The sequence below is a fragment of the Oncorhynchus kisutch genome, linkage group LG6 (genome assembly GCF_002021735.2).
Source record: "Oncorhynchus kisutch isolate 150728-3 linkage group LG6, Okis_V2, whole genome shotgun sequence".
NCBI lineage: Eukaryota > Metazoa > Chordata > Actinopteri > Salmoniformes > Salmonidae > Oncorhynchus > Oncorhynchus kisutch.
This window is the reverse complement of record NC_034179.2, coordinates 25,420,600-25,447,265: the sequence shown is the minus strand read 5'-3', so window position 1 is coordinate 25,447,265 and position 26,666 is coordinate 25,420,600. Positions and strand designations below refer to the sequence as shown.

Sequence of the window (26,666 nt, the reverse complement as noted above, 5' to 3'; positions counted from 1 at the left end):
AGAGAGTCCTTGTTAAACTTTGACACGTAGTCTCTGACAAATAGCACAATATGTTTCATCTGAGTATTTGTTATAGTCCAAATAATCCATACAATATGTTTTTTTAAACTCAAAAACGAGTTGTATGAGCTCAGGTCAATGAGGCCTACAGGCCATAAATATCATTAATCACAACAGACCAACAAATATTTTTAACATCATCCACATAAGAGTCACAGCAAAATATTTTTTATGATCTCTTATACATTACTTTAGGCCCAGCTGTTGGAATTTTGGCTTTCCTGGATATAGCCACTATATTGTGATCACTGCATCCCCTGGGTACGGATCCTGGATATAGCCACTATATTGTGATCACTGCATCCCCTGGGTACGGATACAGCTTTAGAACAAAGTTCTACAGTATTTGTAAAAATTTGATCGATACATGTGGATGATCTTGTCCCTGTAGTGTTTGTAAACACTCTGGTAGGTTGAATAATAACCTGAACCAGATTACATGCACTAGTAAGAAGCTTCCTCTTGAGCTGACAGCTTGATGAAAACCAGTCAATATTCAGGTCCCCAAGAAAGTAGACCTCTCTGTTTACATCACATACACTTTCAAGCATTTCACACACGCTATTTAGATACTGACTGTTAGCACTTGGTGGCCTTTAGCAACACCCCAAAAGAAAAGGCTTTAGATGTGCCAAGTGAAACTGCAACCACAACACTTCATTAACACTTGACATGAGATCTTCTCTAAGCATTACAGGGATATGGCTCTGAATATATCCAGCAACACCTCCCCCATAAGCATTTCTGTCTCTTCTATAGATGTTATATCCTTGTATTGCTACTGCTGTATCATCAAATGAAATATCTAAGTGAGTCTCAGAAATGTCTAATATATGAATGTTATCATATCTGATGGTATATTAGATAGTCATTCTGCTAAATGATTGGTTGATGTTCCTGAGTACAGCCGAGGTATGACTCTTTGCTCATGCGGCAGGTGTGTCTACAGTATTTATAGCTTTGCAAGGATTTTTTATTTATTTATGTTGATTTCACCTTTATTTAACCAGGTAGGCTAGTTGAGAACACCTTTATTTAACCAGGTAGGCTAGTTGAGAACACCTTTATTTAACCAGGTAGGCTAGTTGAGAACACCTTTATTTAACCAGGTAGGCTAGTTGAGAACACCTTTATTTAACCAGGTAGGCTAGTTGAGAACACCTTTATTTAACCAGGTAGGCTAGTTGAGAACACCTTTATTTAACCAGGTAGGCTAGTTGAGAACACCTTTATTTAACCAGGTAGGCTAGTTGAGAACAAGTTCTCATTTACAACTGCGACCTGGCCAAGATAAAGCAAAGCAGTGCGACACAAACAACAACACAGAGTTACACATGGAAAAAACAAGCGTACAGTCAGTAACACAATAGAAAAAAATAAAGTCTATATACAGTGTGTGCAAATGGCGTGAGGAGGTAGGCAATAAATTGTCCATGGTAGCGAAGTAATTACAATTTAGCAGATTAACACTGGAGTGATAAATGAGCAGATGATGATGTGCAAGTAGAGATACTGGTGTGCAAAAGAGCAGAAAGTAAATAAAAACAGTATGGGAATGAGGTAGGTAGATTGGGTGGGTTATTAAGGTGTATACAGTTTAGATGTGTCTTCTGACGAAGAGGAGTAGTATGAAGGATCGGAGGACCAAAACGCAGCGTGGTAAGTGTTCATGTTTTTTAATGAATAACGAACACTGAACAAAACAATAAATGTGAAGTAAATCAAACCGAAACAGTCCCGTGTGGCACAGACACTGACACCCACCACCCAAAACTGAAACCCAGGCTACCTAAGTATGATTCTCAATCAGGGACAACAATAGACAGCTGCCTCTGATTGAGAACTATACTAGGCCGAACAACAACAAAAGAACATAGAAAAACAAACAGACTGCCCACCCAACTCACGCCCTGACCATCCTAAAACAAAGATGAAATAACAGAACTATGGTCAGAACATGACAGTATATCATTCACTCTGCATACACAGACAACAGTATGGGACTGTGAACCTGTTACATAGGCCTATAAGTCTGAGCTTCTTTAAAATGCATAACATAAACTGCAAATCACTTCATTTACACCCATAAAACAGAACCAAATGTATTCAGATGATATCAATTAATAACACAAGAAAAACTCCTTATTTAAATCAGCGTTTGCTCTGCCCCCTCATTTTAAGTAGATTTGTGAGTCATTTATGTAGTCTCTTCAGACACTAATCTCCTTTTCATCATGGTTGGAGATAAAGGAAAGATTAAATACATTGTTGCTGAAGCTTGTGTAAATTGATTGCTTCCGCCTCTAACGTCGACACAGGGAGTCAGGAAGCAGGTGCAGTTAGTGAGTTTAATAATAATGAACACAGAACAATACAAAACAAGAGAAACGTCTGACAAGGAAACACAACCAATACTACTTGATAACTGATAACAAAAGAGTGCTATATAAAGGGTAAGTAATCAGGGATTAATGAAGTCCAAGTCCTCCTCTGGACCATACCCCTCCCAGACCACCAGGTACTGGAGCTGACCCCCATGATGTTGGGAGTCCAGGAGTGATCTGATGACGAGACGCAGGAGTGTGTAAAGATGGGTTGCCAGGTGCGGTGGTTAGTAGACCGGCAACATCGAGTGCTAGCGAGGGGGAGGGGAAGTAGACGTGATACTGCCTTTCTGATCAGCTTTGTGTGTGTCGGTGTTTCCTCCTGGAGTTCAGAGTTAAACATTGCATCCACTGGGGCAGAGACATCCCCATTCCCCTCATGTTATCTACAAGTTTTCTATCTGATTATAGAGATTGGGTTTCGTGATAACCAAGTAGTATACAATTAGATTAGAAAGACAGTGGTAACAACAACAGTGGTTATCAAATTAAACCACCCTTGTCATTTTTGTAATCAGTAATCCAATACGACATTGTGCCACTGTTGTAATTTAATTGAATCATGTGTTGATCATAAAATTACTCAAGCACGAATGTTGCAGCGCATATTCATCACCTCCGATAGAAGCCAAGATAACAGAACTGGATCACTGTGAGACATATAAATCCATAAGATGTATCCCATAGACCAGTGGTTCCCAAACTTTTCATAGTCCTGTACCCCTTCAAACATTCAACCTCCAGCTGCGTACCCCCTCTAGCACCAGGGTCAGCGTACTCTCAAAATGTTTTTTTTGTTGTTGCCATCATTGTAAGCCTGCCACACACACCATACGATACATTTATTAAACATAAGAACGAGTGTGTTTTTGTCACAACCCGGCTCGTGGGAAGTGACAAAGAGCTCTTATAGGACCAGGGCACAAATATTAATAAAATAATAATATAAAACCTTATTTGTTCATCAGAAATTGTGAATAAATCACCACAGGTTAATGAGAAGGGTGTGCTTGACAGGATGCAAATAACTCAATGTTAGGTTGTATTGGAAAGAGTCTCAGTCTTAAATAATTTTACACACACAGTCTGTGCATGTATTTAGTTTGCATGTTAGTGAGGGCCGACTTCACATAGGTATGTGGTTGCAAAGGGCATCAGTGTCTTAACAGTGCAATTTAACAAGGCAGGATACTCTGAGGGCAGCCCAATCCAGAAATCTGGCAGTGGCTTCTGATTGAATTCAATTTTCACAGAACCTTTTGTTGCAATTTCGATAAGGCTTTCTTGTTCAGATATCGGTAAGTGGATTGGAGGCAGGGCATGAAAGTGATAACGAATGCAGTTGTTTGTGTCATCCGTTTCGGGGTAGTACCCAACTCACTCAGGTGCTTCGCTATATCACATTTTACATTGTCCATAAGCTTGAGTTCATTTGCACACAAAAAAATCATACAATAATGGAAAGACCTGTGTCTTGTCCTTCTTAATACAGACAGAGAAAAGCTGCAACTTCTTAATCATAGCCTCAATTTTTGTCCCGCACATTGAATATAGTTGATTCTCTGTAATCCTAGATTCAGATCATTGAGGCGGAAAAAACATCCCCCAGATAGGCCAGTCGTATGAGAAACTCAACATGCAAGCGGTCAGACAAGTGAGAATGATGGTCAGTAAAGAAAACGTTAAGCTCGTCTCTCAATTCAAAAAACGTATCAATACTTTGCCCCTTGATAACCAGCGCACTTCTGTATGTTGTAAAAGCATTACATGGTCGTTGCATAGTGCAGAAAATACACGAGAGTTCAGGGGCCTTTAACAAAGTTAACCATTTTCAACAATTGGATTGTTACACTATATGCAGGGTGTTAGACACTAGACAGACATAAGAGCTGCTATTTATTCAGTATTTAACACAGCTATGAAGTTGAATGAATAACCCGTCTAGAAGCTGAGTTCTGTATTTCTCTCTGCGTCCTCTCTTCTCCTCTAATAGACAGTAAAAACAGAGGGAACGCCTCCTCTGTGTGAAACAGGCAGGCCTTTCCACAGAACTTACTATTGGAGATGCAGGAGGGAGGGAGCCTCCTGTTGAAGTGTAATTGGAGAAAAACCTTGTGGAGTGTTCTCCTCTTCAGGGGTCTGGATGGAGGGGGGGATGGAGAGAAGAGACGAGGTCAAAGGCCACGGAGGAGAGATGCACTGATTAAGTTTTTATCATTACGATTTATTTATGTTGCCCGGCCTTAATTACACTGAAGCCCTATCGATCGACACAGCTGGTAGAGGTTCTAAACACATACAGAGCTGCACACTAAGACCTCTCAGCCCCCTGAGTAGCACCTCTGATATGCCAACACACCAACATGTCTGCACCCTGAGACCTCTCAGCCCCCTGAGTAGCACCTCTGATATACCAACACACCAACATGTCTGCACCCTGAGACCTCTCAGCCCCCTGAGTAGCACATCTAATATACCAACACACCAACATGTCTGCACCCTAAGACCTCTCAGCCCCCTGAGTAGCACCTCTGATATACCAACACACCATCATGTCTGCACCCTGAGACCTCTCAGCCCCCTGAGTAGCACCTCTGATATACCAACACACCAACATGTCTGCACCCTGAGACCTCTCAGCCCCCTGAGTAGCACCTCTGATATACCAACACACCATCATGTCTGCACCCTAAGACCTCTCAGCCCCCTGAGTAGCACCTCTGATATACCAACACATCATCATGTCTGGGGGAGGAAGGCAAAACATAATCAAGACGAGACATTTTCTGTGTTGGGTCAATTCTCCTCTCAACGCTCTCGCAGTCTTGCAAAGAAGGGCAAGCGAGGAGGAAATACATATTAGGGAAATTGACTGCAATTAGCTTGGTTGCTCAACCTCACTGCTACAGCTAACAACAGTGAATACATTATGAGTTCTTGTAAATCTGTCTATGAGATGAGCTACCGTTCACCATACAGATTCGTTTTTAGTAGCCAGCTCCAATAACTGAGTACATTTTGTTACCGTGTTGGATGCAGCATTATCCAAATAGAAAACTGCAGATAGGTTGAGTCTGGAAAACTGAAACTCATTACTTCCAAATCTCGATCCTCTCCACCTCTCCAAGTCACCTCATAATACAGGGGACAGGTGCAGAGTTTCCAGAGTTGGCCAGAGCATCTGAACTATTTCAGGTCCGTTAAGGAGTGTTTCCGATCAAATAATGCCTGTCTGTTGCCTATCAGCTCTCTCCAGGCCACCTGGCTCTCTCTGATACATTCTGTTTCCATGCCCATTCATCTACCTGGGCCCTTCTCTAGGGGTTACCATCTGGATCTTCCTGCTACACACTCCTACAGACTCTCTAATCTCTCTTCAGACGGGCCACCTCCTGTGCCACGTTCTGATTATACAGAGACCGAATGGACAGAACGGAGAGAGGATTAGAGTGAAGGAGAGAAAGAGAGAGATAGCATAAAGGTTTTCGAGGGGAATGAAGCAGAGAATCCTTCAAGCTTTTCAGCAGCGAAACTGGATGTGGTAAATTTCTACTGGAGCCACAATGCATGGTTTGGAGAGGATTCCATTTTCCATGAGGTTGGAGGCAGCATCATTCAAAGCAGAAAGTAGAGAGGGATTTGTCACACCGGCTGCTTCTGAGGTCAAGGTACACTGATATCATCTCACTATCACACTGCGATTAGTCCCACTCTCCAGCACCGCACAGCTATCTTTCCAAACCTCCCTTGCTCCCTCTCTCTTTCTCCTTCTCACACTGCTCTTCACTCTCCTACTTCTTCTGTCTATTTCTATATTTCTCACTTTCTCCCTCTCTCTATTCACCCTTTTTCTCTCCCCTATCTTTCTCTCTCTTCTCTTTATTTCTCCTGCTCTCTTCAATCAATTTCCTGGTCTGATTTGACAAACACCCAGGGATATATTATTGGGAAACAGGGACCAATTAAAATGAAGGTTCTAGATACAACTGTGAGAAAATTGGGTTGAGCTATTCAAAGCTGAATAGTTGTCTGAATGGCATTATATTATATCAAGTGTGGATATATGTTTATTTATTGTTATTTGAATAACATACTGATACTGAGTTCAGAATGTTTCCTTTAGTGGAGCTTAATTAAACATATATAGAATGTTAAAACAATGCTATCTATCTTTTCCAATACTAAACTGTCAAGTCTTCTCTCTTTATTTTGTTGGAAAATGTGATGGCTGCCAACAATCGGTTGATCTATTGGTTGGATGCGACATAGAGAAGTGTTTACAATTCACTCTGACTCAAGGGTTAACAATTGCTGTTTGATGGTGCCTCTGGGACCCTGATCCTCTGACTCCGATCAATAGTCATGTTAATAAACATCGCCAACAGCTGACACGCAGCTTCTTTCCATGCAGAGAGAATTGCTCTATCGATTCCAGCACTTTCATTTTAATTCCACTGTTTCTGACAAAGGAAGCTAAATGCATTTAGCATTGATCCTGACAAACCATGGCAAGATGAAGAGGGACATTTCTATGTGTTTGTCAGTGATGTACGCCTCTCTATTCAGCTAACAAATCAATGGTGGAGACAGGCAATACATTACACCAAGACTCCAGCTGAAGGGACATTCAAATCAAATCAAATAAAATACATTTTATTTGTCACATGCTTTGTAAACAACAGTGAAATGTTTTCTTATGGGCCCTTCCCAACAATGCAGAGAGAATTTTTTTTGTAGAAAGGTAATAAATATAATAAATACACAATGAGTAACGATAGCTTGGCTATATACACCGTGTACCAGTACCAAGTCGATGTGCAGGGGTACAAGGTAATAGATGTACAGTACCAGTCAAAAGTTTGGACACAACAGCTCTTTCAAGTGTTTCTCTTAATTTTCATATTTTCTACATTGCAGAATAATAGTGAAGACATCAAAACTATGAAATAGCACATATGGAATCATGTAGTTACCAAAAAAGCTTTGCACACTCTTGGCATTCTCTTGACCAGCTTCATGACGAATGCTTTTCCAACAGTCTTGAAGGAGTATCCACATATTATGCTGAGCACTTGTTGGCTGCTTTTCCTTCACTCTGCAGTCTAACTCATCCCAAACCATCTCAATTAGGTTGAGGTCGGGTGATTGTGGGAGCCAGGTCATCTGATGTAGCACTCCATCACTCTCCTTCTTGGACAAATAGTCCTTACACAGCCTGGAGGTGGGTTTTAGGTCCTTGTGTTCTTAGGGACCTTCAATGCTTGCAGGCATTTTTTGGTACCCTTCCCTAGATCTGTGCCTTGACACAATCCAATCATGGGACCTTATAAAGACAGGCATGTGCCTTTCCAAATCATGTCCAATAAATTGAATTTACCACAGGTGGACTACAATCCAATTGTAACAGAAACATCTCAAGGATGATCAATGGAAACAGGATGCACCTGAGCTCAATTTCGAGTCTCATAGCAAAGGGTCTGAATACTTATAATATTATACTTTGATATTGTGTGTAGATGTAAATGTATATTTAATATTTATTTAAATCATATTTAATACATTTTAGAACAAGGCTGTAATGTAACAAAATGTGGAAAAGGTCAAGGGGTCTGAATACTTGCCGAAGGCACTGTACATAGAGGTAAGGATACAGTAACTAGGCAACAGGATTGATAATAAACAGTAGAGCAGCATATGTGATTAGTTAAAAGAGTTTCTGCAAAGGGGAGTCTATGCAGATAGTTCTGGAAGCTATTTGGTTAACTATTTAGGGGTCTTATGACTTGGGGGTAAAAGCTGTTCATGGTCCTGTTGGTTTAAAAATTGGTGCATCAGTACTGCTTGCAGTGCGGTAGCACTCTGACTTTGGTGGCTGGAGTCTTTGACAATTCTGACACCGCCTGGTATAGAGCTCGTTCCCAGTGATGTATTGGGTCGTACGCACTACCCTTTGTAGCGCCTTGCTGTCGGGTGCCAAGCAGTTGCCACACCAAGCGGTAATGCAGCCAGTCAAGATGCTCTCAATGATGCAGCTGTATAACTTTTTGAGGATCTGAGGGCACATCCCAATCTTTTCAGTCTGCTTAGGGGGAAGAGGTGTTGTTGTGCTTTCATCACGACTGTGTTGGTGTGTGTGGACCATGTTAATTTCTTAGTGATGTGGACACAGAGGAACTTGAAGCACTCAACCCTCTCCACTACAGCCACATCGATTGTCGTTGTGGATCGGGGTGTGGTCGGCCCTCCTATTCCTGTAGGAGGGCCGTGATCCTCCATGATCAGCTCCTTTGTCTTGCTGACATTGAGAGAAAGGCTTTCATCCTGGCATCACACTGCCAGGTCTCTGACCTCCTTCCTATAGGCTACCTCGTCAGCAAACTTATGATGGTTTTGGAGTTGTGTGCGGCCACACAGCCTTAGAAGAACAGGAATGGACAAAGCACGCACCCCAGAGGGGCCACCGTATTGAGCGTCAGCATGGTGGATGTGTTGTTGACTGCCCTCACCACCTGGGGGGATGCCCATGAGGAAGTACAGGATCCAGTGACTTGTTCAGTCCTAGGATCCTAAGCTTAGTGATGAGCTTGGAGGGCACTATGATGTTCAACGCTGAGCTATAGTCAATGAACAACATTCTCACATAGGTGTTCCTCTTTTACAGGTGGGAGAGGGCAGTGTGTAGTGCAATAGAGATTGCATCATCTGTTGTGCCGGTATTTCTGGGTCCAGGGTGTCTGGGATGATGGTCATGTGAGCCATGACCAGCGTTTCAAAGCATGTCACGGGTACAAATGTGAGTGCTATCGGCTAAAGTCATTTATAGAGTTTATCTTGGCGTTCTTGGGCACAGGGACTATTGTGGTCTGCTTAAAACATGTAGTTATTACAGACAGTGTCAGGGACAAAACGTCAGTGAAGACACTTGAAAGCTGATCCATTCTGGCCCCGCGTCCTTGTGAATGTTAACCTGTTTAAAGCTCTTACTCACATCAGCTACAAAGAGCAAGATCACAGTGTTCCAGAACAACTGGTGCTCTCGTGCAGTGTTGCTAGATAATTTGGTAGGCTTGCAATACTGAGCAGCTTGTGGCTTGGTTTCCCTTTGTAATCTCATGATAGTTTGCAAGCACTGCCACATCCTACGAGAATCCCGGAACATATTCCAGTCTGTGCTAGCGAAACGGTCCTGTAGATTAGCATCCGCTTCATCTGAGCACTTCCAAATTGAGCATGTCACTGATACTTCCTGTTTGAGTTTTTGCTTGTAAGCAGGAATCAGGAGGGTAGCGTTATGGTCAAATTTGCCAAAGGGAGGGCCTTGTGTGCGTTTCTGTGTGTGGAACAAAGGTCATCAAGAGTTTTGTCACCTCTAGTTGCACAGGTGAGGTGCTGGCAAATATTAGGTAAAACAGCTTTCAGTTTCTCTTAAAATCACCGGCCACGAGAAGCGTTGCCTTTCTTGTTGGCTTATGACCCTATACAGCTTGTTGAGCGTGGTCTTAGTGGCAGCATCAATTTGTGGTGTTAAATAGACAGATAAAAAATATAGAAGACAACTCTCTTGGTAAATACTATGTTCTGTAGTTATTATGAGGTTTATCCTTTTCACGCATGAGTTCCAAATATCTCTAACGCTCGCCCCAGCATGTGTTTTTTTATGTGGGTGATGTCAGAATGCACTCTCTGCTCCAAAATGTGATTGTTATGCAACAGGACAATTAACCCACGCTGCCCTCAAGCCAAGGCACGCTGCCTGCTAATTATCTATAGGCTATGTTTCAATGTGTAAAATTCAAATTATTTTCTAACAACAGTTGAATTGAGGTGTGTTCTGTCTCCTCATTAATTCACATGAGAAGTAGCCTTTTCACTGTTGCGGACAATTTATGTTTGAGGATTTACTGAGCTGGACAAACTTCTCTCTCAACGAGAGCCCAAGCTCTTCCCAAGTGTTTCCTCAGATCAAGTATGAAGACATTGCACATCTCTAGTCAGAACAGGACTTTCACAAACTTTTCCCCCCTGGTACATTTTCTGGCTGGCGCACGCATTGCCTTCATTGTTGTTTTCCTTACAAATAATAACTTTGGACATGTGTGTGTTCCTATCAAAGTAAATGCCTTATTTTCTGTATATCATGTTGTTGTTTCTACTGTAGCATACTATATGTATATGTACTGATTATGGTGAGCTAATTCTAAGCTATTTGCCAGCTATGTTAACTGCCTGTTCAGGGGCAGAACAACAGATTTGTACCTTGTCAGCTCAGGGATTTGAACTTGCAACCTTCCGGTTACTAGTCCAAAGCTCAAACCACTAGGCTACCCTGCTTGTTGACATCATGCAATGCATTCGTGTAAGTGTCTGTTAGACCAAAGATGTTATAAAAAACAAGGTGAATGGATCGTACACTCGAGTGACTTACTTTAAAGACAACTGGGAACTCTGAAAAATGCAAGGTCAAATCATGACGTCAGTGATATTCAGGTCGGAATGTTGGAGCTCTATAAAGAAGCCTTAGTTCCCGAGTTTGAATTCCGAGTTGGATGACCATTCAAAAAGATTTTTCCCAGTCAGAGCTCGTTTTCTTCCTTGAACGCAGTCTAAGATTCCCGAGTTCCTAGTTGTTTTGAACGTGCATCAAATTGTAACTATGCTACCTCAGAGTTGACAGCTCAGACTCCCCTTTCCAGGGGTTTTATATTTATTTAGCATATAAACTTGTCCTGTGTTTGCCCACCATTTATTGATAAATATATATCATAGTAATATTTCCTGCATCTTATCCCCCCACGACACCTTCCGCCATTTATATCCCCCCATGGACTTCAAAAACCCCCACAAATTAAATGAACCCCTCTAAAATGGTTTCATCCCTGTTTAGCTTTTGCACTACGGTTAGGCTAGGCAGTAGGCTTGTATTTGCAGTGATGAACTGTGAGGTGATAACATTGTATTTGCTCCGGTTCTTGTATACACTGTAACAAATACATAGAAGATTTGTAATATGCTGAAAAGTGGCCAAACGAAGTTCATATTTTTCATACAATGGGCGCAGCCATCTTTGAGTTTGTTTACTTGCATCTTATAGAATGGTGTTCTTGGATTAAGGAGTTTTCGCTTATCAAACGTAAACAAACATGGCAGCCGTCATATAGAATTTAGCTGCTGTTAGCTTAGCTGACACGCATCTCTTTTCTAAACAATATTACATTTCTCCCTTGTGCTCACCAGAGATGTGGTACATTGTAAACAAGTCTAGTGTTATGTTCTGTTTTTTTGTCAGTGCAACCTGTTATTTAGACTGGTTTATGTAATGAGTTTGGCTGTTGATGTCTTCCGTGTGATGTATGGATGATGACTTTCACATTTAACTTTTGCAATCAAAGGTGACATTGAGGAAAAACGTTTTATTACCTTTCTTTCCCATCAGTACAAAACATTGTTTAGATGGTTTTCAGACAATGCTGTTTAGACATATATGTTGCATCATACGTTCCGTTGCTACTGTTCCAATCACAAACTTGCAATGGTACGCTGCTGGGACAACTCAACAATGATCACAAATATGTGATCGTACGTGTCAAAGGGTTAAGCCTTTTATCGAACAAACAATCCAGGAACTCCTGCGTTTGCAATTATACACCGTTACCTCTTTAGTAAACCAAGATCACAGTCCTATAAGGAGCCACAGTTACAGCCTACGGACTTTCTTTGGGTGGCCGCACTGACCAGTGAAGAAGGTAGTGAGTAAAGTGAATAATGTATGGACACGTTTCACCACGATGGGGATAGTTGTTCTCCCCCCAGCCCTAGTTCCCCTCCCCCAACCCACTGAACAGTAGAGCAGGCTACACTGACTGTGATACGAGGAACGAGGCCAACTTCTGTAATGGAGGCTCTGAATGCTGTAGTTGCTTTAACGAACTTGAGATGAGTTGAGGAGAACCTTTCATCCTGTGCCTTGAGCCTGGGGGCAGGGTGGCAGGACATAAAGGAGGGTTGTCTGGTCCTAATGAGCTTTTTAAGGTGTCAGGCCTGGGCTGAAATGAGTTTTCATCAGGCTGTCCCCTCCCCAGAGGAATGCTTTTTGGTGACACTAATTTCACCTCTAACCTAGCTAGCTGTCATAAAAAAAGAAAGTGTCTGAGAATATTCTGTCCTCTCCATCTCTGTCAGCTCTGCAAGGACATCATGAGGCATGATGAAGAGGGGCGAGGAGAGGCACATGCAGGGAAATAAGCAGAGAAATCACCAATGCATGTATTCAAATCTATGCAAAACTGCACCCCGCCACAAATATTAAAACGGAAATGTCCGGGCCTGAGCGACACCTCAGGAAGCAGAAGTCAATTGCTAATATAGCAGAAATCGAATATGTCTCATGACCATATTTCATAAGAGTTTTTTAAGATATGCAGAGGTTGTTTCTTTAACCTCAGTCATTCCTGCTGAAAAAGTCTGCCTCAGGGAGACAACGTAGCCTTAAGAGGATGCTTAATGTTGGGGATGACATCAAGTGTAAATTCAGTTAATTCATTAATGAGTGCCCTGCCAACAGCTCACCAATCCTGGGGTTCATTACTTAGGCCATTTCGAACTTCACCAATTCCATGTACCACCTGTAAACTCAATAACAATGGGCAAGCTTGCGATCATCCAGGGTTTCTGCTATTGACTGCAATAAAGACTAGTGTTTAATAGACACAACACTGGTTCTGGTCTTTACAGTCTAATTATCTGCCTTCCAGTGTTTTGCTGATCATCTAGCCATTGTTTGAGACCTGTTTTTATGAATGCAGGTTAAATGGAATGGATTGTGTTGATAAGGAAGAGGTGAATGTTCAACTTAGATAAGAAAGCAGACAATGATAATAGTCTGATTGTATTGTCTTTGTGGGTGGTAGTGTCAGTATAGCCTCCACTCGTACTTGTGCCTCTATGTTTTTGTCTGAGATACTCACAATAATAGAGATTGAGTGGCACCGGGCCGAGTCACTATATAAATCTGCCATTTAGAAACCTTGCAATGAGCAGACCATCGAGCCTAGACTGTCAGAATGCACTAAATTATGACTATATAGCAGTCATCTTCAGCCATAAACACAGTATCTGCAGAAACCAAGTCGTTTTAGCATTTTGATTACAAACCTATTGTTGGTGAAAAAAATGATTTTTTTCTGCAGCTGAAGACCTGCATTCATGTGGATGTCAGGCCTCATCCATTTAGATGACATAGAAACCCATCCTGCACAAGCCAATGGCTCAGCACACTACCAGATGTTTTCCACAGTAAAATTAGCAGGGAGAGAGCCTCCTGTGAATGTTATCTTAGCCATCTCAGACATATGGCAAATGGTGCTCTCCTATCTTTAAGCCTTTCCTGTCAAAAGCATCGCATTGCATTTCTAACGAAAGATTCTTGACATTTAAATGTAGACTGATAAGAGCTTTGTAAACACCTCTTTCTATTTGATATGTGTGGTCTGCTATCCATACATCAAAGAAAACACTTTTTTCTGCTTTATTGAAGCAGCGGTCAGATAGCTGAACTGACCGCAGATCAGTGTGTTCTCCTTGTCGTAGTTACAACAGCATGTCAACTCCCTATCTGTCTGCACGTTGTGATAACAAACTCTCTTTCCATTCTGTCACACATTGGACTTTTATAGGGGTGGTCCTGGTAACTGTAATGTACAGAACTGTGATGAACACAGACTATGGACACATTGATACTATACATCAAGGACAACAACCACCCGAGCCACGGCCTGTTCCCCTGTTACCATCCAGAAGGCGAGGTCAATACAGGTGCATCAAAGCTGGGACCGAGAGCCTGGAAAAATAGTTTATATCTCAAGGCCATCCGACTGTTAAATAGCCACCACTAGCCGGCTACCACCCGCTTACTCAACCCTGCACCTTAGAAACTGCTGCCCTATATACATAGACATGGAATCACTGGTCACTTTAATAATGGAACACTAGTCACTTTTATAGTGTTTACATACTGCTTTACTCATTTCACATGTATATACTGTATTCTATTCTACTGTATTTTAGTCAATGCCACTCCGACATTGCTTGTACTAATATTTATATATTTCTTAACTCCATTATTTTACTTTAGATGTGTGTGTATTGTTGTGAATTGTTAGATACTACTGCACTGTTGGAGCTAGGAACATAAGCATTTCGCTACACCCACAATAACATCCGCTAAATATGTGTATGTGACCCATAAAATTTGATTTGATATTTACTGATGCAAATACACCTACAGTATCCGGAGATCCACCCATAACACCATAGCAATACGAGCATGCTTGCTCTACGTGCAAACTGTAAAGTCAGAAAACACATTTCTTCACTCTAATATTACATCTAGAAGCTTTGCCGAAGGCCAAGAGGCAGATACATAAGCTTTAACAAAATAAGTGATTTGAGCAAGAACAGTATGCTGGTTTTTCTTTTCTTTGAACTCTCTCTTATATAACAACATACTGTACATACTTTACATCCACGAAGTTTAAACACACACATGGGGACACAACTGGTTGTCTGCCTCCACATTGTATTTTTCAAACAGACATTATCTCCTGCCTTTGCTGTTTTTGTAACCTATGATTCGTCCAATATCTGTTAAGTGGTACTTTATCCTTGCTGCACGGTCTGTTCATTAAAATACTTTGATTGAGGAGACAATGAGAGATGACCCTCCACACAGCCATATTCACTCATAAATGTGATGTGGGTCTGGAAGAATTTTAATGGGATACTGAAAAGAAATGAAACTGAAAGAGCACATACTCAGATGACAGGATATTGCATCATATGCTCAGCATGTTACTGCTTTAAATTGCATTCTTTATTTTTTTAAATGATTTTACCTGCATATTTGTTTTGGAACATAATACACATTTGTGTTTACTAGATGAACAGGATGGACATGTTACCATGAATTCTTGTTTGGTTTGGAGACTAGCCTGCATAGACCTAGTCATGTTTATAGGTTCCCAACTCATTCCCACTCATGTGGCCCTGTGTGGCTCTGTTTATAGAGCATGGTGCTTCCAACAGCAGGTTTCTGGGTTTGATTCCCATGGGGCACCAGTAAAACAATGTATGCTCTGGATAAGAGTGTCTGCTAAAATGACAAAATTTTCATTCAAATATTGTGCTGTTTATGTAGGCTAGTGTTCCATTTAATGTCGTGAAAAAGTGGTTGCTTCTAGAATCAGTGTGTCCTCTGTCAGGGAAGCATGGAGATTGTTTTATAATTCACTGGTGAAACATATTGGTGGGTATGTAGATTTACAAGATGTTCTAATGTATTTTGAGGGGAGATCTCTCTACTTCACCTGGTAGATTGTTAGGGGGAGTGGACTGGAGTGTAGGCGTTATTGAAAAGCCTACCTTGGTTTCAAAACAATGGAGGCTAAAGAATTCTGTAACCACACATATTCCATTGTACTATTCTATGCTATATCCTTCTTTCCTATTTTCAGACTCTCTCTGTCACCCTTCCTATTTATTTATTTATCTTTCCTCTATTTGCCAAAAAAAGAATCCTCTCTCCACCCCCCCCCCTTCCCCCCCCCTCTCTCTCTCTCTCTCTCGCTCGCTCTCATCTGGAAACCATCCAAGCCAATTTCCACACCACCACTCACTCATCACTTATTTCCAATGAAGTCTAATTTGACTCCAGTTATAGTTATTTCCTCTCAATAATAGGCCAGATGCCTCATTTTAGCATTTCCGAAGAATTATATTGACGTTTTATTTTCCTGCAAGCTCCTGTCTGCCCATCACCGATGCATGGGCTGCCATCACTAAGTACACACAAAGAAAACAGCAACTCCCATTCTCAGCAGGACCCTGAAAATGGAAGTAGAACAACACATCTTGATGTAAAACTACAGAAACCCAAAAGCCTGCCTCTGTTGTTCTTTACTTGAACCCAGCTACCCTGGGCTCTTGTCCCAATGGGATACATTTTGTTGAAAGCTTAAGGGGTATAAGCCAGGACTAGTCTCATTATGTTCCTGTAGTAGCAGTGTACTGTATGTGTATAATCTCAGAACTGCTCCCTGTGGTCCCCTGGCTGTAGTGCTGCTAGAGATAACAGGGTCTGATGTCTCCAGACATGGACAATGGTTCATAATTGAGGCCGGACAGCTGTTCCTGACTGTAGTGACAGGTCACAGGATGAATGATGTATGACAGGGCCCCCAAGGACCCATACTATCTTCCATTGCAAATTCCCGTTGGCTGCTCGCCTGTCCCTCAGGGGGATGCCATGTTTATGTATACAGAGTGATAACACAGGTCAGGGTACTATGCTCTAGTCTCTCCCCTGTTTCCATGTGAACAGCCTCAGAGCCATCCCTAGTGAACTCTCATACATCCCAGCCTCTGTTACTATATACTGTATATATTACTGTATGTGTTCAGGATGCTCCTTTCATATGTATTGTATGTACACATGCTCACAACCTATCCCTCAGAGCATTGACATTGTCCAGTATTTCATCACAAATTGTACACAACTGTCACACTTCCATAGCACACTTTTCCTCCCTGTTTGATGACCTGGCTCCATGTAAATGGACGGCGGACACTTTGAAAAATAGAGAGCTTCAAATTTGAATGTCATTTTTTTGTTCCCATCACTTTGTCTCTCAAGGTGCATGCATAGCTCAGTAGATCCATATCCTTGTGGAAATGAAACAAAATTACAGCTATAAGCAGGAACATTATCAAACCACAATAAACAAGGAAGAGATGAGGATGATCAACACAATTATAGAATATTCAAATCATTTTTCATTATACATTTTTTTCAAATCCACCACTTTCCATGTGTGTCCTGTCTCAGAAAACTTTGCCTGAAAACAAACGGCTTACTTTGGCTTGCAGATGAAAGGGAATATTAAATTGGACTTTTCCTGATATTATTTCAGGTTCCTATGGTGCAGCTTATTTGATAGTGGGCAGGATTTCGCCCAAATCTTTAAATGCAAGGTTTTCCATCACATTACACATGCCCACACTCAAAGACCTCAAGAGTGTAAACATTTACTTAGTTTATTTTGTAGTAAATATTATATTTATGAATTGTGAAGTAAGACACTGGACATTGCTCAACTGTAACATGAATAAACATGTCTGTATCTGTACAGACCACTTTAGGGTTTGGTCGATTACTTGTAAAAACGTTCCCATTTTATTCCACAGTGATACCGGCATCATAACGCAGCTGTCATTGATGGAGCGTTAGAGGTTCCAACAGTGAAGTAATCTTGTCGCCTCACCGGGTCCTGTCGAAGAATATTCTAGAATGCAAGCCATTTAGCTTGAGTGGCGGTCTGATGCTTGTGGAGCGAACGCTGACTGAAATATGTATGAACCTTGCATGGCAGAGGCATGGTGGAATGTAAACCATCTCTCATCGATTTAACAAATATATGAGAGAGAGACTTAAATACTTTGTATTCTGCCTTGCTTGCCAGATAGATGGAAAACAGTCCTTTGTCCCCGGTGAAACAATGAAACCTTTCAGAAAGATGCACCTTCTGCACCGACAACTACCCACAAAATAACAACACTTCACACAACAAGTCAATCAAACAAAACATAAATGTCAATTCAAGCCTCCTGTCTCAATCTTCTGCAGAGCATACAGCCTTCAATAGAATCCCAGAGAGAAAGAACAGGGCCCAAGGCTTTGTCCTTGCCATTGCCCTTGAGAGAAAATGGAAATAAACACTTGAAGATCACATGGCTTTTATTTTTCACATTGCAACTGTTCTGGGGGGTAAATGGATAGAATAGTGACAGCTTAATCAATTCTGGTGTTATTTGTAATCATAAGGATATATACCAGAGGCGTGATTGTCAACACGATGTAAATTAATTTGGTTACGTAAATAGTCAGTATATGTACAGTTGATGTCGGAAGTTTACATACACCTTAGCCAACTACATTTAAACTCAGTTTTTCACAATTCCTGACATTTAATCCTAGTAAAGATTCCCTGTCTTAGGTCAGTTAGGATCACCACTTTATTTTAAGAAAGTGAAATGTCAGAATAATAGTAGAGAAAATGATTTATTTCAGCTTTTATTTCTTTCATCACATTCCCAGTGGGTCAGAAGTTTACATACACTCAATTAGTATTTGGTAGCATTGCCTTTAAATCCACAAGCTTCCCACAATAAGTTGGGTGAATTTTGGCCCATTCCTTCTGACAGAGCTGGTGTAACTGAGTTAGGTTTGTAAGCCTCCTTGCTCGCACATGCCTTTTCAGTTCTGCCCAAAAATTGTCTATAGGGTTGAGGTCAGGGCTTTGTGATGGCCACTCCAATACCTTGACTTTGTTGTCCTTAAGCTTTTTCAGTTCTGCCAGAATGCTACCGGAAACGTTTGACCAAAGTTAAAGAATTTTAAGGCAACGCTACCAAGTACTAATTGAGTGTATGTAAACTTCTGACCCACTGGGTATGTGATGAAAGAAATAAAAGCTGAAATAAATCATTCTCTCTACTATTATCTACTCGCACATGCTTTTTCAGTTCTGCCCACAAATTGTCTATAGGATTGAGGTCAGGGCTTTCTGATGGCCACTCCAATACCTTGACTTTGTTGTCCTTAAGCAATTTTGTCACAACTTTGGAAGTATGCTTGGGGTCATTGTACATTTGGAAGACCCATTTGCGCCCAAGCTTTAACTTCCTGACTGATGTCTTGAGATGTTGCTTCAATATATCCACACAATTTTCCAGCCTCATGATGCTATCTATTTTGTGAAGTGCACCAGTCCCTCCTGCAGCAAAGCACCCCCACAACATGATGCTGCCACCCTTATGCTTCATGGTTGGGATGGTGTTCTTCAGCTTGCAAGCTTCCCCCTTTTTCCTCCAAACATAACGATGGTCATTCTAGCCAAACAGTTACATATTTTTTTCATCAGACCAGAGGACATTTCTCCAAAGGTACAATCTTTGTCCCCATGTGCAGTTGCGAACTGTGGTCTGGCTTTTTTATGGCAGTTTTGGAGCAGTGGCTTCTTCCTTGCTAAGCAGCCTTTCAGTTTATGTCGACATAGGACACGTTTTACTGTGGGTATAGATACTTTTGTACCTGTTTCCTCCAGCATCTTCACAAGGTCCTTTGCTGTTCTGGGATTGATTTTCGCACCAAAGTACGTTAATCTCTAGGAGATATAACGCGTCTCCTTCCTGAGCTGTATGACGGCTGCGTGGTCCCATGGTGTTTATACTTGCGTACTATTGTTTGTACAGATGAATGTGGTACCTTCAGGAGTTTGGAAATTGCTCCCAAGGATGAACTAGACTTGTGGAGGTCTACAATTTATTTTCTGAGGTCTTGGCTGATTTCTTTATATTTTCCCATGATGTCAAGCAAAGAGGCACTGAGTTTGAAGGTAGGCCTTGAAATACAATTACAGGTACACCTCCAATTGATTCAAATGATGTTAATTAGCCTATTAGAAGATTCTAAAGCCATTACATCATTTTCTGGAATTTTACAAGCTGTTTAAAGGCACAGTCAACTTAGTGCATGTAAACATCTGACCCACTGGAATTGTGATACAGTGAATTCTAAGTGAAATAATCTGTCTGTAAACAATTGTTGGAAAAATTACTTGTGTCATGCACAAAGTAGATGTCCTAACCGACTTGCCAAAGCTATAGTTTGTTAACAAGACACTTGTGGAGTGGTTGAAAAACTAGTTTTAATGACTCCAACCTAAGTGTAAGTAATTTTCCGACTTCAACTGTATGCAGTATTTGATTGTGGGCTTCAACTAGATGAGGCTTATAAAAATGTTGATGTCCTGGGAAAGCTTTATTTTTGTGTAGCATTATGGTAAGAACAATGGGAGTTTGACCTCAGTCTTGGATGATATCTGAGGAAGAGAAAGTAACAGTCACATTTGAGCTATGTGAGCCCCCCACACCCATTGTTGGCACCCCCTCAACTGAGTGACAGGTAGTCAGTGTGACCAAATTCATTCTGGTGCCAGTGCCTTGCCTGGTGCTCCTCTGCGTCACACTCTGGGCTCTCAGTCTGCCTCAGTGACACTCTCATTCCCCCTGGGAGAGCAGCCTATCAGAAGGCCACAGCAAGCTCCCACTACAACATCACACGCCAGGCCTGGTCTGGAGATCATCCTGTCTGTGTTCTTACTAGTGGTTGAAAAAGTACCCAATAGTCATACTTGAGTAAAAGTTAAGATACCTTAATATAAAATGACACAAGTAAAAGTCACCCAGTAAAATACTACTTGAGTTAAAGTATTGGGTTTGAAATATACTTGAGTATCAAAAGTAAATGTAATTGCTAAAATATACTGAAGTAAAAGTATAAATAATTTCAAATTCCCTATATGAACAAAAACCAAACGGCACCATTTTCGATTATTTAAAAAAAATGTATGGATAGTCAGGGGAACAATCCAACATTCAGACATGATTTACAAACAAAGCATTTGTGTTTAGTGAGTCCGCCAGATCAGAGGCAATTAGGGATGGCCAGGGATGTTCTTTTGATTAATGTGTGTCTTGGACCATTTTCCTGTCCTGCTAGCCATGCAAAATGTAAGTGCTTTTGGGTGTCAGGGAAAATGTATGGAGTTAAAAGTACATTATTTTCTTGAGGAATGTAGTGAAGTAAAAGCAAAAGTTGTCAAAATATGAATAGTAAAGTAAAGCGCAGATACCCCAAATATGTGCTTTATACCACTGGTTCTTACCCTAGATACAGGGCCTGTAGATCTAATGTAGTGTGGTGCATTTATCCAAGATGATTATCAGATCCCTGGTTGTCTTTCATATCTGTTACCCACCGCTACACTCTAGATAACACATCACATTTATGGGAACTGCAGATGTTCCCCAAAATGTGGATTATGCCACTGCTACTTTATTCAACCGGTAAAACTATAGAGCATCCTCTGGAGTGGCTTTCAGTACATTCAGCTGCAGCTGCTGTTTCAGCCTGTTCAAGAGATAAAACACAGCTGTCACAGAGGCTGACAGAAAACAGGAGAAAAGAAACACACTGGTTTTAACTACAGTTACAGGGCCTGAATACTGAAGGGGGTAAACCTTTACTAGCCAAACTGCGTAATGAACCATGTGATCCAACCAAACTCTGCTGTCTTTCCAAATCACATTCTCTGTCCAGGAGAAATAAATTGGCCTGATAAAAATACATCCTGCTGCCAGTTTTTTAATGGAAATTGAACAGGAGGCGGCATATCTCGAGTGGACCATTTTTTAAAGGTAAACATTAAGAGACTGGCTCTGGTTGGAAATGAGACAGGAATTATGGGGGTGTCAATTGCATTAAAATCCCGTCTGATGTGAGCCGTGACCACACAAATGGCCTGTCAGGGTCGTGTGATGTTGTCTGGGGCACATTTGCCTGCTGTGTCGTACAAAGTGAGAGGGAATCATGGTGTGGTAAATTGGCCAGACCCTCAGTCTTAACGCAGCATTAGTGGGCTGGGGAAGGGTGAGAATATACAGTACCAGTCAAACGTTTGGACACCTACTCATTCTAGGGTTTTTCTTTATTTTTATTTTTACTATTTTCTACTTGAAAACTATGAAATAACACATATGGAATCATGTAGTAACAGGTGTGCATTGTTAAAAGTTAATTTGTGGAATTTATTTCCTTCTTAATGCATTTGAGCCAATCAGTTGTGTTGTGACAAGGTAGTGATGGTATACACAGGGTAGCCATACTTGGTAAAAGACCAAGTCCATATTATGGTAGGAACCGCTCAAATAAGAAAAGAAAAATGACAGTCCATCAATATTAAGACATGAAGGTCAGTCAATCCGGAAAATCTCAACTTTTTTTGCAGTCGCAAAAACCATCAAGCGCTGTGATGAAACTGGCACTCATGAGGACCGCCACAGGAAAGGAAGACCCAGAGTTACCTCTGCTGCAGAGGATAAGTTCATTAGAGTTACCAACCTCAGAAATTGCAGCCCAAATAAATGCTTCACAGAGTTCAAGTAACAGACACATCTCAGCATCAACTGTTCAGAGGAGACTGTGTGATCAGGCCTTCATGGTTGAATTGTTGCAAAGAAACCACTACTAAAGGACAATAATAATAAGAATAGACTTGCTTGGGCCAAGAAACACGAGCAACTGACAGACTGGTAGACATCTTTCCTTTGGTCTGATGAGTCCAAATGTGAAATTTTTGGTCTCCAACCGCCGTGTCTTTGTGAGACGCAGACTAGGCGAGCGGATGATCTCCGCATGTGTGGTTTCCACCGTGAAGCATGGAGGAGGTGTGATGGTGTGGGGGTGCTTTGCTGGTAACACTGTCTGTAATTTATTTAGAATTCAAGACACACTTAACCAGCGTGGCTACCACAGCATTCTGCAGCTATATGCCATCCCATCGGGATGTATACCATCCCATCATTTGTGCTTAGTCGGACTATCATTTGTTTTCAACAGGACAATGACCCAAACACACCTCCAGGCTGTGTAAGGACTATTTGACCAATGACAGTGATGGAGAGCTGCATCAGATGACCTGGCCTCCACAATCACCTGACCTCAACCCAATTGAGGTGGTTGAGGTGAGTTGGACAGCAGAGTGAAGGAAAAGCAGCCAACAAGTGCTCAGCATAATATGTGGGAACTCCTTCAAGACTGTTGGAAAAGCATGGTTGAGAGAAGCTGGTTGAGAGAATGCCAAGAGTTTGCAAATCTTTCATTATGGCAAAGGGTGGCTACTTTGAAGAATATAAAATATATTTTGATTTGTTTGACACTTTTTTTGGTTACTACATGATTCCATATGTGTGATTTCATAGTTTTGATGTCTTCATTATTATTCTACAATGTAGAAAATCCTTGAATGAGTAGGTGTGTCCAAACTTTTGACTGGTATTGTAGGTGACAGTATTTCTGATGATATATTGTATTAAACCTCAACTACATCTCAAGTTGGACATGAACCTGTCATGCAGTGGCTCATTATGCTGTGTGGTAATGAGCATTAACTCGTTTGTCTCGTGGACTGTCGACACCTGTAGCTTCTGAAGCAACGAAACAGACACTTTTCCCAACATCAGGCAGTTTGGAAACATCACTAATTGTGACCAAATTGTGACCATCTGACTGACTGGTGGTGTGTTTGTGTGTTTGCAGGTGCTGAACGTGAGCCTGTCAGAGGGGGAGGTGGTGACAGTAGAAGACATGGGGGGACGAGAGCTGTCCATCCTGGCTAATGAGACCGTCCTGATGAGGGGTCTGGTGGTGCGCAGCTGGAGCAATCAAATCTCCATCCTTTACCGCAGTGACCAGCAGCCTCGCTCTGGCTCCCTGCTGCTGCTGCGTTACCAAGGTGAGGTCACAACACAGAACCACACGACCACACACACAATGACTCAACGCTCTCACACAGGTCTCCTCGATTTTTATTCACACCTGCCATACACCCAATGCACAATTAAATGGTATCTAAAATAATGTTGTAATGTAGTGGGCAGTAATATTTGATATGTGAATATACAGTATATTATATATACATCACATTTGATTTGTTATGAGACTAAGAAATTAGTCTATTAAAATGTTTATCTGACACCATTAAAATGTTCAAATATTAGGCAATGAATTGCTGTTGGCAAGCAAGAATTGGTCTGAGAATTGTCTATATCAAAGGCATATGTTTAATTAACATTGTGCAATGAATAGATTCACATACAAGGCATAAAGCTTAAGTTATGAGCATTAACAAGCATTGCAAGGCATAATTTCAAGCATATACAGTAGATCCTAAGGTTAACTTACAATACAAAGCATGAACAAACAGATGCTTACTTAGCCAGAGGCCTAGAAGCCTAAGAAATGAGAATTGATCATACAACCTTCCTCCATGGACTGGATACAGGATAAGAGAGATAACAAAGGCATTTCATTCCATTTATAACATCTGACATCAACCCAAGACCAACTACCTTTGACCAATCAAACGATACCAACTTTACAGTGTAACTTGACAACCCAAGGCCCAATCTCAACAGGGTGTCACAGCATTTAAAGGCCTACCAAAAGGCAAAAGGCCTCCTGCCGGGACGGGGGCTGGGATTAAAGAAAAAAAAAATATATATATATATCTATATAGGACAAAACACACATCACGACGAGACAACACAACACTACATGAAGAGAGACCTAAGACAACAACATAGCAAGGCTGCAACACATGACAACACAGCATGGTAGCAACACAACATGGTAGCAGCGCAAAACATGGTACAAACATTATTGGGAACAGACAACAGCACAAAGGGCAAGAAGGTAGAGACAACAATACATCATAAAAAGCAGCCACAACTGTCAGTAAGACAACTGGCAGAACGGGTGTTGTATGTGGAGTATGAGGGCTGCAGTAGATATTTAAATAAGACAGAATTCCTTAGAGGACAATAAAAAGCCTTTGTATAATGGAGTAATTCAGAGTTCCCCCAGTACAAATACCACAGAGATAAAACATCCATATAGATAGCATCAGAGTTATCCTCCGTGAACAAGTTTCAGATGGATACAAAACATGGATACTATCGTATTATTCAATCATATTCGATGTTCATTGCTCTGGATACTGTAACAGGGAGATACATTTTGGCACCTCAGAGGGGGAAGGACTGACTTGTTCTTTGGCATTGTCCTTTGTTCCTGGACAATTTGCCATGCAACTCCAGGTGACAGAGAGGACATATATCAGGGCCGAGCCTACAGTAAAGTGTAGTAAAGTTCGAGGTACAGAGGAAAAATCCTTCCAGAAGCGTTTGGTTAAGCTGCCTAGCTCTATATGCTGATAGCTCTCATCACTAGCAAACACAGATTGCTCATGTTAGCCTGAAAAAAGACAAGGGCTGTCATTTCAGGGGTATAATTACATGGCATAAGTATTGTGCTAATAGACATTTACAGAGCTGTCAGATAGCAGAGGGCTGTCGGGACCATTGTTCCTCATCACACCGTAGCCTTTGATGTGACGTCACTAGGAGAAGGGGGAAAAACAACACAACATTAAGCCAAAATCTTTTGTCTCTGGAAACTAATAAACTATGACAGGCTGTTAGAAGAACATGCCTCTGATGTGCCTGGTGAATATAATGTCACCCCTTGCCCCTCAAACTCCCTCTCTGTCTCTCTCACTTTCTCTCTTAAAAAAGTCTAAGCCGATGGGGGGGGGGGGGGGGGGGGGGGGGGGGTTGTACTAAGCTAACATATGGAATTGGGGATAAAATATTGAATTTGACCTTTACTCCTATAGCCCATTGAATAACACATTCATAAATGGTAACAACAAAAAAACAGCCAAAAAATGAATCATAAGGAATAAAGTTGTGAAGTGTTTGTCATATTTCAAAGATATATAAGAAAGCTCAGGAAATATTATATATATATATAAAAAAAAAAATATTTAACCACTTATTTTTGTTAACATCTCCATACTTCTGTTTATATGGGTTACCTTCAGACGAGTCCTGGGACACTTGTGGGGGTCGTAGAGCAAAACGGAGAACATTGTGTCCGTGAGAGTCCTCCCTTTCCATAGAGTGGTGTCGTGACGTTGTATTAGTTAATGTGACGACTGTTGCTCATCGAATGATTAAAGGTTTCTAATTGCGTGATTAACTGAATCAAGCAATTATTAACTCATTAACCTGGGGCGCCATGGCAAAATTAGTTTTATTGAGTTTTTATTTCCCAAATTAACTCAAAGAATATCAGAATATTGATTTTACAACAGCCTCTAATTAATCAGTTTCCCCTACAGTCTCGTTCTGAACGTCGCATAATCCGGGAATCTGCACGGACCCAGGTCTCACCAATGAGTTCGTACCACACCAATCTTAGTTGAGTATTTATTTACTAGAAAGCTAAAATGATGATAAAAGATACACATACACAACACACAGTCTAGGCTATTTATTAGAATGTATTATAATGGGCCAACACGCTATGGTGCGTGTCACCCAAAATGGTGATTTAAAAGAGAGAGAAAAAGAGAAAGTACACGAGAGAAATATACATTTGGGTGAATTTGTCAGCTATGCTTATTCTAACCCTATACTTGCCCCAAACTGCCACTCTTATGGGTCAGAATATAATGATGTAATTACGTGGGGAAGGTCTCTGTGGAT

The 26,666-nt window shown here is 41.2% G+C and overlaps 1 protein-coding gene across 4 annotated transcripts in view; it reads left to right on the top strand.

Annotated features, from left to right (window-relative positions):
- The window catches only part of LOC109891759 (seizure protein 6 homolog), a 234,028-nt gene that overhangs the window by 153,551 nt on the left and 53,811 nt on the right, over positions 1 to 26,666 (top strand). For all 4 annotated transcript variants that reach the window (XM_031826470.1, XM_031826469.1, XM_031826468.1 and 1 more), the window contains exon 4: positions 23,656 to 23,851. In XM_031826470.1, the coding sequence (XP_031682330.1) occupies positions 23,656 to 23,851 (196 nt within the window). The remainder of the gene's footprint in view (positions 1 to 23,655; positions 23,852 to 26,666) is intronic.